We start from the raw sequence: 13,673 nt of genomic DNA on the forward strand, positions 1-13,673 counted from the left end.
TCATCTGACCTTGACCTCATTTTCTTGGTTCATTGGTCAATGTTTAGTTTTCTTGGTTAAGTCTGTATCTTAGAAACTATAAACAATAGGTCAACTATATTTAGTGTATTGAATGATTGTAAGGTGTACATGTATTTCTTGTTTGGTTTATATGACCTTGACCTCATTTTCTTGGATCATGTTAAGTGTATGTGATAGTTGTAGTAAAGCTTTATATTTAGGACTATCAACATAATATCAATGATTAGTAAAGAAGGCGAGACATTTCAGCGTGTGCACTCTTGTTAGTTATTGCCCTTGGATAGATAAAATATGTGCAACACAGGGGACATTGGAACTCTGTTCTTTTATTAACATTGGCATTTCTCAATTCCACCAAGGTTATTTGACTCTGCATCTTCAGTCTTGGTTCATTGACTGAATGTTTTGCATAGTTGACATGTTAAAGTGTTGCCATTTTAATTTCAGCATTTGCATTATACTATCAAAATTACAAAAGGTGAGACACATCTCTGTGTCAACAGTGAATTAATGTAATTACAATATTTTAGATCATATTATAAGATTCTTCTTTGTAAATGAATAGAATACATTTCAGGATTAAGTGATAAGTAGAGATATGGGGAAAGATTTTGTAATTATTCACGAAACATGATCAATAGTCCTTCAATGTTAAAAAACAACCCTATCATGTATTATTTCAATGGGAAACTTTTGTCTTTGAAATTTAGTTTGAGTAATCATAGACTTATAACATATACAAAGCAAACAGAATAATTACAACATATTTATCAATTTTGGAAGTACTTCTCTTTGTTTGTGGTAATATTATTTATCCTTTTGATTTCTGATTTTAGATATTGATATTGTATAATCACCAAGGAAAATACTGTAAATTCAGAAATTTTGCTCACATTTATTATTACAATTGGACAAGAATGGGAAATTTATTATTCTGATTGGAGAAGAATTGGAAATTTATAATTGGGATTTCATAAAGAGCTAATTACAAATAATGCTATCAAACTTATAAATGGGAGTGTTATTTTTAGACAAAAAATTTTGAATTTACAGTATGTATGTACAAAATGTATTTGGTTGGATAATGAAACTTATTCTTTAGATAAACATTGAATATCACAAAAATCAGTACCCCATGTGTACAAGTACTGTCACAGTTTTTTTTCTTCAAGATTTTACTATAGTAATAAAGGTTAATTTGAAGGAGGTTATTTATTGATGTGGAACTTGGTTAACTCCCTCACATATAACTAAATAAAGTCTGAAGTTTGTGAGTGAGAAAGGCCAAATTAGCATATATAAAAGAATGTAGATATAACCTTTATTACTTTTATTTCCAATAAAATGGAGAAGAATTATTTTCAGTTTAAAAATTTCAACAACACTTTCAAACTATTTTGCCTGTGTAGGAACTCCTACCCATGATGCTATCGAATGGAAAAAGATTTAACATGTAACATTTGAACTATATTGATTTTTTTTTCAGCACCACCAAAGCTGTAATGGTGGCAGCTACTGTGTTCTTGCTTGAGAAACTGAATTACATCACTGCTCCTCATCCACTTGTTTATTTTGGAGTTGTCATTTTCTTTGTCTACTTCAAACTGTCAGCCATATTGTTAGGTATCCATGATCCATTTGCACCATTTGAGAATCTTTTCTGTGCCATTTTCATGGGAGGAATGTGGGATGCCATGAGAAGAGCTGTTACTAAGACAGAAACAAAGGAAGAAACTGATGTCACAACAAAGAGCAAAGAGGACAAAAAGAACGACTAAGGACTTATAGTAAACAATTGTTTCTGCCAAACTAACCTATCATTGCTTGATAGGACAAATTTCTCCTGTTATGCCATCAAACGACATTCCTATTGAAACCACATTAACTGAAAAAAAATAATAAAAAAATTTGTAAAAAAATTAAAAAGAAACATGTTTAACATACCAAAAAAACAAAAAAGAAATTGGTAGCAATTAATATAGAAACAAACAAGATTAAAGCAATTGGAGGTCATTATACACAGAGTAACATCATTAAAAGAAATATCTTTTAGTTTGATGTGGTTGAGTTTGAGAAAAAAAAGCTTATTAACTAGTTTTTTTAACTCTTGATTTCTACGCACTAATTGTCTCGCAGGGCTATTTTACTTTTTTAATGTTTCTAAATGTTCATGTAAGAACATAGCCAATAGGAATCAAGAGAGAGATTGAGTTTTCTATTGAGAGCTAGTATTTTCATTTAGTTTGGAACCCATTAGTGGCCATTCCTTGTGTGAAAATCTTAGAATTTAGTTGTGATATTTGTTTTTTATGAGATTGGTGAAAGCTTAATTGAAATGTGATCTGAATCATATTACATTATATCTGGAAAGCTTAAATATTGACGATATCTTTCTGCATTTGATATTTTGCATACCATTTGTATTCCAGGTGTTTATTGTAAAATAAAATGAAATTTCGCATTCAATGGTATGATCCTCATCTTTTTTTCACATTAGTTTTGATATATTATTTATAGATAATATTGAATTATACTTCAGGAATATTTAACAATAGATGTAGTTATAATGTGTAATCAAATTTATATTGTGAAACGATGTGATCAAGTATAGAATATTTTTAAGTTGACAATCAGTTTTAATAGTTTATAGACATTTAAGAATAAAGGCACACAATATCAATTAATGAGAACAAAACTTCGAATTTTTAAAACAAAAAAAAATCTCTATCCTTCATATTAATAAAAGACCATGCCTGTTTGGTATTTTTTAACAGGTCAGTTAAATAGTCCATAGTTTAGTATTTTAGGTAAGCTTGACCATGAAAAATTGACTTATTCCTACCTCATGTATAGCATTAATTCTAGATATTATATCTGTCGCTGTGTGTATAAAGAATTTTGACATGAGGTTAGTTTTCCTTTTTTTTTTTTTTCATAGAAAAAAGCAAATATTTCCAACAAGTGACATGTAAGCACATCACTGTGTAGAATGAAGGACCTATCAGGAATTTGAATGAGAATTTTTTAAGATAAATATATTTGTTCAAGTTTTGGGATCATACTTTAATACATCTACAGTATATTGAAGTAGGAATGAAACATAAGGCTAAAATAAAAATAATTCTTGTGTTTAGGGTTTCGCTATCTGCCGTATTATTTATGCCTCAAAATATCTACCTGAACTTATTTATTGACACTTTTGGTATGGTAGTCATTTGTGACAAAATTACAGGTCTTCCCATTTACTCAAAAAATCCTACCTACCATGATTTTCTTATGGAGGAAATCCAAAACACACATACTTTTTTGTTTGGCCTAATGATTTGTATTGATAATTAATAAAAAATCAGCACAGCTGTAAAACATTAGATGATACTGATCTATTAAGGCAGTTGTCAATGTAATCCATTTTTTATGTAACCAGTCAAAAAGTTCTAGTCTTGCATATACATACCCCTTTTAAATATTTAAACCGCAAATATTTTTTTTTAGGTGCTAATCATTAAATCATAACTTCATTTCCAATAATTATACTATTTTAAAAGCTATTCCACCATTGATACATTGATTATGCATTCTAATAAAAAGCTGTATTGTCAGTTAATTTAATAAACATGTTGCTATGATATATCATAGTCATTATATTGTCTAAAGCTAATTCTTAGAAGCATATGTTTTTATTCCATTTAATGTATGTTGTGAAAATGTTTGTATGTTTGCTTTGTTTCATTATATACACTTTTAAAAGTTGGAAAACATTTTATACACTTTTAAAAGTTGGATAAAGCATAGAAAAAAGTTGCTTCATATCAAATGGTGTGTATGATTTATTTTGTTCTTGCTCTTGTTTTTTTAAAAATGGAAATAATATTAATTTCATCATTTACATCATTTACAAAGACTTAGGAAAAATTATAGGAGCTTCAAAGTCACATTAGATGAAGCATCCGTAATTGGCATAGAAATCAATGAAACGTGCAATGCTTTGACTTACATATATACATGTAGTAATTTCTTCTTAAATTTTCTGATTGTCCTACAAAATTGACAAATTATTTTATGGTCATTGCACAGATTATGCCTAAAGATATGCAACTATTCAGTAATCACCATTGCTAATGACAAAAGTATTGACAATGCTTTCTGTTGTGTTACATTTTTTCTTTGGATCTATAGTATAGGGCCTGTAAAAGGGTGTAGTGTTTAATATTTTAACCTTTTGATGAAAATTCTCCACATTTGGTCAAAATGCCTCATTAATTATATTTTTTCCCTTGGAAAACTGAGAACCAAATGTTTGAACTTTCTTTGACCTGATTTAAGTTTAGTTTTTGTCCTGATTTAAGTTTAGTTTTTGTCCTGATTTAACTTTAGTTTTTGTCCTGATTTAACTTTAGTTTTTGTCCTGATTTAACTTTAGATAGATTATTTGTTTTGCTACAAAGTTATTTTATTGCACAATTTATATGTCAAAAAGATCTAGTCATTTTGTAGATTTTAAATGTTTAATGAGTGTGTTTAAAATGAATTGTTAGATAGGATGGGTTAACTTGTGAGTGTTATGATTGACATTGTTGTTCTAATATTCACGATACTGAAATAAACCCGGTAGTATTTATTTTCTTTGTGAAAATGGATGTATTTGTCATTTCTACCAAGATTATCGAACACTTGCAACTAATGTTTTGAACTTGTATTACATTAAAATATAGAATATTGAATATTAGAGCTTTTCTGCTTTTTCAATGGAATGTACTTGCAAGTATTGTATAAAATAAAAGAATCATCATTTCCAATCTAAAAGGTGTACAAGTTAATTCTGTACAACCTGTGTTCATTTCCATTGTTGAATGGTGGAAAAACAAAAAGCACTTGATCTGTAATGATAACACAGTCAAAACCCATTAATAAATATGCTTTTTTTTATTTTCTTAATCAGCAGTTATATTCCCAAAATAGGTTCTTATAGCTAATGCTATGATATGATACCTGAGATTTGCAGTCCACAGACAAATTTTTCACCTAGAAGTCTTGTAATAAAGGTTATTTGGTCAGTTCACGTATAGACACAATGTCAAATTTTTTATGCAGGTTGTTATTAAAATACCACCAATTGCTATTAATGACCACATTTGTACATAAAGGGTAAAAAATATTTCAAATTATTTATTGTAATGTCCTATTTAATGTAATTGTCTCCAGGCGAAATTTTGCTTCGGTGCTGGTTTGGTATATAAGATGCTGCTTCTTTAAGAATTACTTAACCTAGATTGTATTTCTGTGGTAGACATACATACTTGTTATTACCTCTTTTGAAAAAGGAGATCTCCCCAGGATTCTGTAATGTGGGGGCACTATGTTAAGAGATAGAGAAAATCATGTTTTGATTGTTGTACAGTTATTTTTAATTCCATTAATGAAAAGAGATCATAGATAAAAGATATGTATTGTAATACATTTACTGTATTTAATTTTTAATTGCTTATACTTAATGTATTGTAAAAATATTTTCTGTCATTTTTATAGACATGATATAGTGTATCAGTTATATATCCTTTTTCTTATTAATTTATACACAAATAGCCATAAAGATATACTTTTGAATGCAGCAATGTAATCTGAAAAACTGATGGTTGTGCTTTTATATAAATTTATATCTAACTTACTTCCTGCCTACTGGAAGACTATATATAGATTTTACTGATCATTGTGATAACAATTTATGAAAATTCATTTGCTGTTCTTGATTGTCTGAGAAATGTAAATAAGACATGTGAGACATTATCTCTTATTAGATTAAAATTAATCTGTTCTGATTACTTCACATATAAAGGAATAAATGACTTGCATGACCCCATGATCAGTGTAACCATAAGGTCAATGTGGATAAATATTACCTGATGGCAGTATTTGTAATGGTCTCACTGTATTTAGATTTATGTACAGAATTCGTCAAGTATTAAAATAATCCTAATCACCATTAATCTAATACAGACTGTTAATAAAACTTTCATATAAGTAACATGTGTGTATTGATGCACAATTCAGTTGAATTTCTATTTCTGAAAGTAAAAAATGTCTCTGTTTGTGACAAAAATGGCAAATTCTCCTTTTTATGCCCCACCTAGGGGCATTGTGTTTTTCGGTCTGATCGTCCGTTCGTCCGTCCGTCCGTCCGTCTGTCCCACTTCAGGTTAAAGTTTTTGGTCAAGGTAGTTTTTGATGAAGTTGAAGTCCAATCAACTTGAAACTTAGTACACATGTTCCCTATGATATATTCTTTTTAATTTTAATGCCAAATTAGAGTTTTGACACCAATTTCACGGTCCACTGAACATCGAAAATGATAGTGCGAGTGGGGCAACCGTGTACTATGGACACATTCTTGTTATAAATTTAAAATGATGAAAATAATTGTACCATACCTTGTGTAATAACTAAATCTTATGGTAGCTATATTCAGTACTATTGATACACGGAGAACGAAAACTTAACAATGACAGAAGCAAAAATTCTGCATTAGATTGATATATTACCATACATAAGATGTATTGACACTACTACTTAAAATTTGTTTTAACAACACTGTTTTAAAGTAGATCTATCCTTGCTGTTCACAATTCTGAAAATAGTGGAGTATTTTTGATGTATTAAGTTTATTATTCTATGATCTAATTGTGTTGATTTTATTTGTCCATTCCTGTCCAAAATAAAATACATGGATAGTTTTAGTGTTTGTTTTCTTTTTCATTATTTGCTACATTTATAATTCTATTACATCTATGTTGAGCTTTCTGCTTCTCTGGAAAGCTGGATAGTTTGTCAAGTTATTGATAACTTATGTATATGTACATCGTGATGATCCTATTATTTATCAAGTCAGTCTGAATATATCACCATCGCAAAGACATATTTAAACCTTACAAAGTTTGGACAAGTAGACCTTGAATGTTCTTTTTTTAAAAACAAATCTAAATTATAAACAGTTACTCAGTAAGTACATGTTTGTTGTCAGATTTTGGATTGACTGGGGAAACACAAGAATGCATATAAACTCCAGGAAAAACAGCTCCATATTGATATGTATCTACTTCTTTAGATTGTCAGGATCTTTATGATCTATATTAGTAGATATTGATAGATTGATAGGTAAAATTGAGAATGGAAATGGGGAATGTGTCAAAGAGACAACAACCCGACCACAGAACAGACAACAGCAGAAGTGCCTAATTTCCAGGACAAATATATGTGAACTAAATAAGCTGCAGGTATTTTTCTTTGAGACAGCAACCTAATATAATAAAAAGACATATGTAGAGGGCAACATACAGTCTTCAACAATAGACTGGTGTCTATACAATATGTCAAGCTCTTAACAGTCTATAGAGTGATGGAAAGTTGTGAATACTGTAAATTCTGAAATTATTGCGAGGTTTTTATTAATGTGAATAATGCGACTTGGTGATTATCGCAATAATTAGAACTCGCATTCTTATATCTTATACATATATCTGTCTGCAGATTTTCTTTAAATCGCAATAATAAATCTCGCATTTTTGTCTGTTCTTCGAAAATTGCAAAAAATAAATGCATGCAATAATTTCTGAATTTACAGTAAAAAAAACGGGGACTTTTAAGGTTCTGCCATAAGTATATTCAGGACAAAAATAGCAATGTTAATATATTAATATGCTGATTTTCAACGTGCTAGCTCATTATGTGCACCCTATCCATTATTCTATCTTTTAGCCGCTAGTGTTTGTTCTTACTCCTAACTAATACATGCTTAGTGGAGAAGCAAAGTGGGCTTTAAATAGGATAATGGTCAACTTCCAACCTCGTGCACTCCAGGTGAGTACCAGTAGGCTACTTCAAGAACAAATGTATTTCAACAGATTAACCATAAACATTTAAAAATATCTATATTCAAAATATTCCAGCTTCTCTACATTCTGACATGAAACCATGATGTTGAACAAGAGCGAAAGTAAACTGAAGCCCAGATGAATGAATCAAGGGGAAAAATATACAGGTCATTATCAATAAGGAAACCTCATATCCTGGCTCACAGGACTGCCTATCAAAGCAGAGATATGGTCAGGATCTCATTTTCCACAATGAAAAATGGTAATTTAAATAAAACAAGCAAACAACACAAAATAACCAAAATAAAACTAAAGATCATCATAGCAGTAATTAAAGATGGACAAGCCTAGAGTCTTAACAAGTTTTGAATATTAAGATACTCAAGATGACCTGACAATTGGATGTAGTCCAAATGATTATGACCACTTTGAATGCTCTTTATTGATTATTGCTTTGACAGCTTTCTCATATGAACCAGCGACACAATGTCACTTACGAGGGTCTGGATGGGGAGTTCTTCATTTCTGTATTCTTGAAATTTTTATGTCATTTTTCTTTATTCTTTATATTTTTTGCCCATAGAAATTTCGGGCATCCGTCCGTCCGTCCATCTGTCAGTCTGTCCGGTCTTATTAGCGTTCTCACATGTACAATTCTAGCCAGATTTTTATGAAACTTATATCATAGGTTTATATTAGCAATGTCTTAGACGAGTTTGAAAATCAGTGCCAATCAATTATTTTTAAAAGAGTTATTCCCCTTGGAAACAATAATTATATGGAAAATTGCATTGTTAGAGCACTCCCGTGTACAATTCTTGTCAGAATTTTATGAAAATTATATCATAGGTTTATATCAGCAATGTCTTTGACACTTTTGAAAATAAGTTCTGATCAAATATTTTTTAAAGAGTTATGCCCCTTTGAAATATTAATTATAACGGAAATTACATTGCATTTGCTCTCAAGCCTTTATTTCTAATTTATTAATAAAAAGTTTTAAAGAACAAACAAAAAAGCACTTATTTTAGTTATTGCTCTTGTACCTTGGATAGATAAAAATGTGCAACACGGGGCACATTGGAACTCTGTTCTTTTATTCTCTATTCTTTATATTTGAACACCCCATTTTTCTATTACGTTTTCTTTTGTCCTATTTTCTTTTTTCTTTATTTTTTTGTCCTGTTTTCTTTTTCTTCATTTGTTGGTCTTATTTTTCTCTAACCTGCTTTTTTATCCATTTTTCTAAAGATTTAGCCCATTATTCTCTTTTCTGTAAACCCCATCCAGACCCTCACTTACAATTTTCGAAAATATTTACTTGTCTTTTCCGGATTTGACTCAAAATTTTAAAAAATGTTATGTCCGGTTTTGAAACTAATAAAAAAGAAAGATTTGTGACGTTAAATTTGAAGAAATTTCAGACAAATGAAAGTAACTGTTAATGATTTGTGCGATTAAGGTACGTGCTTGAATAACATATTCCAAGATCTAGGCACTTATTGCAATAAGAGCCCGAAGAGGAAGAGAAATAAAAGGACGAAAAATACGTACAGGTGCTTCTTCTTCGTGTGATTTATTAAGTTCTTTGCCTATTTGGATAAGTACAAATAAATATTTACAAATTTTGCCAAAAATAAATAGTAAACATGAACATGTGGTTTAACCTATTTAAATACTAGATTAGAATTAGATTAGAATTAACTGATCTATTTCAAGTATTTTGTAGCGAATGTGTCATTGCTGCTGGAGGAAGCAAAACAACTTGTTCCACTGCAAAATCCCCCCTCCCCCACACACACACACCAAATCGCCCCACTTTTCCATCAACTCGACATACACCAACTCGCCCCACATCAAATCACCCCACTTTTTCCACCAACTCGCCACACTCTTGTTTACCAACTCGCCCCACTTACAAAATGTATGAAAAAGGGTAAAATCCCGACGAATAAAGGTCTGCCAACTCGGCCCACTTATGAAAAAGGGTTAATCCCGATGAATAAAGGTCTTCCAACTCACCACACTTATGAAAAAGAGTAAAATCTTGGATGAATTTAGTCCTGCCAACTCGTGGAATGTTATTGGTATGCATACTTATGTACATGTGCTAACCTATCATCTGAGAATAAGATTATGTAAACACCAATTATTCTTGACTTATCTTGTAAAACAGTGTTTTATATTTACCAGAAAACAAACGTCATGAACTCCTTTTCATTGTAAGTGGGGCGAGTTGGTTATCCTTAATGCAGTAAGATTTTATTCTTTTTATCATTAGTGGGGCCAGTTACCAGACTTTTATTCTCCAAGATTTTACTCTTTTTCATACTGAGTGGGGCAAATTGGTAGGACTAAATTCATCAGGATTTTTACTATTTTTCTTAAGTGGTGCGAGTTGGCAGACCTTTATTCATCAGGATTTTACTCTTTTTCAGAAGTGGGGTGAGTTGGCAGGACTAATTTCAACAGGTTTTTACCGTTTTTCATAAGTGGGGTGAGTTGGCAGGACTCAATTCAACGGGATTTTAGCATTTTTCATAAGTGGGGCGAGTTGTCATGGATTCCTGCAGGATAAATATAAAAATTATTAATATGAAGATCTCTCATCATCTAGTCACAAGTCCATCAGACGCCTTCATTGATCAACCTTATACCTGCATATCCTAGAACCAGAAAATTTCACTAACTTAAATTTAGACATGTATATATACATCTAAAGTTACATACAGGCACTCATTCTTTCCGTTTACAATACTGCAATGGAACTTGTTACCCATTTCAATTGTTAAGTTTCCGTCAGGAGACTGGTACCACGATTTCCTGAGAAATCCCAAAAACTGAATATTGATCAGAGAACTGATAGATATTACCCAAAAACTTTATATGGTGTTGCACTGCTTTTACAGATATTAAAGTATATAATTTTGAGATATAACTCATTTTTATACGACCGCAAACAAATTTTTGTGGTCGTATATTGGTATGACATTGGCGTCGTCGTCCTGCGTCGGCTTCATCGTCGTCCGAAGACACATTAGTTTTCGCACTCTAACTTTAGTTTAAGTGAATGGATCTCAATGAAATTTTACCATAAGGTTCAATACCACAATAGGAAGGTGGGGATTGATTTTGGGGGTTATGGTACCAACAGTTAAGGAATTAGGGGCCAAAAATAAGCATTTTTGTAACTTCCAGACATAACTTGTGTGTAAGTGTATGGATCTCTCTGACATTGTACCACAAGGTTCCATATCACAAAGGGAATGCTGGGATTGATTTTGGGGGTAATTGCCTCCAAATTTTAGGAATTAGGGGCCAAAAAGGGGCAAAAAACAAGCATTTTTCTAGTTTCATGACAATAACTTGTGTGTTAGTCTATGGATCTCTCTGACATTGTATCACAAGGTTCCATATCACAAAGGGAATGCTGGGATTGATTTTGGGGGTAATTGCCTCCAAATTTTTAGGAATAAGGGGCCAAAAATAAGCATTTTTCTAGTTTCCAGACAATAACTTGTGTTCAAGTGTATGGATCTCTCTGAAATTGTACTGCAAGGTACCATACCACAAAGGGAAGGCTGGGATTTATTTTGGGGGTAATTCCCTCAAAATTTTAGTAATTAGGGGCCATAAAAGGGCAAAAAAACAAGCATTTTTCTAGTTCCAGGACAATAACTTGTGTATAAGTGTATGGATCTTTATGAAATTGTACTGCAAGGTTCCATATCACAAAGGGAAGGCTGGGTTTGAGTTTGGGGGTAATTGCCCTAAATGTTTAGGAATTTGGGGCCAAAAAGGGGCCAAAAAACAAGCATTTTTTTAGTTTCCAGACAATAACTTGTGTTCAAGTGTATGGATCTCTCTGAAATTGTACTGCAAGGTACCATACCACAAAGGGAAGGCTGGGATTGATTTTGGGGGTGATGAATCATAAGGGGGTTCAAAAAATTTGGGGGGGGATTTTTTTTTCCTTTTTTTTCTTTAAAATTTTCCATTTTAAATTGGTTATTTCTGATTTATATATAAAAGCAAATAATAATGATATGGTTTGAAAAGGTAAATTCAAAATTTTTAAGTTCTTAGACCACTTTCATTCTGTGTCAAATATTTAATTACAATCCAAATTCAGTGCTGAATCAAGCTTGAATGTTGTGTCCATACTTGCCCCAACTGTTCAGGGTGTGACCTCTGCGGTCATATCAAGCTGCGCCCCAGCGGAGCATTTTATTACTCAATAAATGTACAATTTCACTTCATATACCTTTATATCTATAAAAGCACTTTTACATCTATAAAAGCAGTATAACACTATAAAATATAGTTTTCGGGTAACATCTATTGGTTCTCTGGTCAATTTTCAGTTTTTGGGTGTTTCTCTGGAAATCGTACGCGTGGTCCCCTCAGAAGACGTCACAGCTTTAGAGAACAACTCACTTCTGCTGTTTTCTTTACTCTCATTTAAATATTAAACCTTTTGTACATAATTTTAAACCACTTAATTCATTAATCTGCACTCACTCTATCAAACAATTTGTACAATACAGCTCTGAATTTCCTTATTTTACTTTGTTGATTAATTTTTGTAAATTATCCATTCATGCAACAGTATTTAATCATCAGTCTGCTTGATGGTATATTGTATACAGTACTTAAAGAAGAAGAAAAAGATGTGGTATGATTGCCAATGAGACAACTCTCCACCAGCTAAAGACCAAATGATATAGAAGTTAACAACTATAGGTCACCTTACACCCTTTAACAATGAGCAAAACAAAATTTTGGTGTTGAAAAAGTTATTTTCAATTCCTCTTTCTGGAAGTTGTTTAGTCAAACTTCAATATCATAAAATATTCTACACCTTCCTTTTAAGATTTCTTCATTGTTATTTCCAATCATGTCAAAAATATTTAATTAAAAAAAAAGAAGATATTATAAATAAGTGCCCCTTCTAAAAATTTAAATTTCAAAAGAATTTAAATCAATATTGAGAAATTCTCCATCTTTGGGCAATTGAATACAATTTAAAAATAAACAATTATCTATCTGAATTTAATATGATTTGATATGCATACACCTCTTCTTTGATTGTAAGAAGTACCTTAGAAGAAGTACACTTTTTTGTGGGAATTTCTTGAGCTGAAAGGGGTGATTCTAAAAAGGAAAAATAACTGGTAATTTTTAAGTGAAATAATGAACATTATGAAAATGATGATGTTCTACATTTCAATCCTTGTGTTGTCTGTTTTATTAAAACTTTTTATTTAAGATTGTCCCTTGATTACTTAAAAGTGTTTAAACAAAAGTTAACATTTTGGGCCAAAATCACTTATTCAAAGTTGTGATGGTTGTCTATAAATATCTTACAGAAGCTTGTACACATGTATATAGAAAAATGTCAGGCTACCTGTAGCTAAAAAAATTCAAGTTTGGTCTATAATTTTGAAAACCGCTATGAATGGAGAAAATCTGTCTAAAAAAAAATGTTCAGAATGATGAGATCTATTTATTGTAAATTTTTTTCAAAACTGTCAGACGACTTCTTACAGGAGTTATTGCCCTTAAATGACAAATTTTACCGATTTTTTCATGTTTGCCTTATATCTGAAAAAGAATCATAGATAGGGAGAAACTTTATATAACAAAAATGATCAACAAGACAAGATCTATATTTGTGAACAACAAAAATAGCGGTCATTAATTGTGGTCTTGGGCCACATGGTTGAAATCTCCAGATGACTCCTTATTGGAGTCATTGCCCTTTAATGACGATTTTTATAATTTTTT

General features: G+C 31.1%; 2 protein-coding genes across 4 annotated transcripts in view; both read left to right on the forward strand.

The window, feature by feature from the left end:
* Positions 1 to 13,673, forward strand: part of LOC127736224 (trimeric intracellular cation channel type 1B.1-like) — a 200,978-nt gene that overhangs the window by 12,549 nt on the left and 174,756 nt on the right. For 2 of the 3 annotated variants that reach the window (XR_007998877.1, XR_007998876.1), the window contains exon 5: positions 1,508 to 4,366. Coding sequence is in view for 1 of the 3 variants with exons in the window: in XM_052246813.1 (XP_052102773.1) it covers positions 1,508 to 1,799 (292 nt within the window). In the remaining 2 variants the exon portion in view is untranslated. Of the gene's footprint in view, positions 1 to 1,507; positions 6,753 to 13,673 lie in introns of those variants that run through there. The other variant, XM_052246813.1, reaches the window with a different exon arrangement.
* The window catches only part of LOC127736255 (protein O-linked-mannose beta-1,2-N-acetylglucosaminyltransferase 1-like), a 31,838-nt gene continuing 27,420 nt past the window's right edge, over positions 9,256 to 13,673 (forward strand). The window contains exon 1 of the mRNA XM_052246850.1: positions 9,256 to 9,442. The gene's annotated coding sequence lies outside the window, so the exon portion shown is untranslated. The remainder of the gene's footprint in view (positions 9,443 to 13,673) is intronic.

The sequence above is a fragment of the Mytilus californianus genome, unplaced genomic scaffold (genome assembly GCF_021869535.1).
Source record: "Mytilus californianus isolate M0D057914Y unplaced genomic scaffold, xbMytCali1.0.p SCAF_1, whole genome shotgun sequence".
NCBI lineage: Eukaryota > Metazoa > Mollusca > Bivalvia > Mytilida > Mytilidae > Mytilus > Mytilus californianus.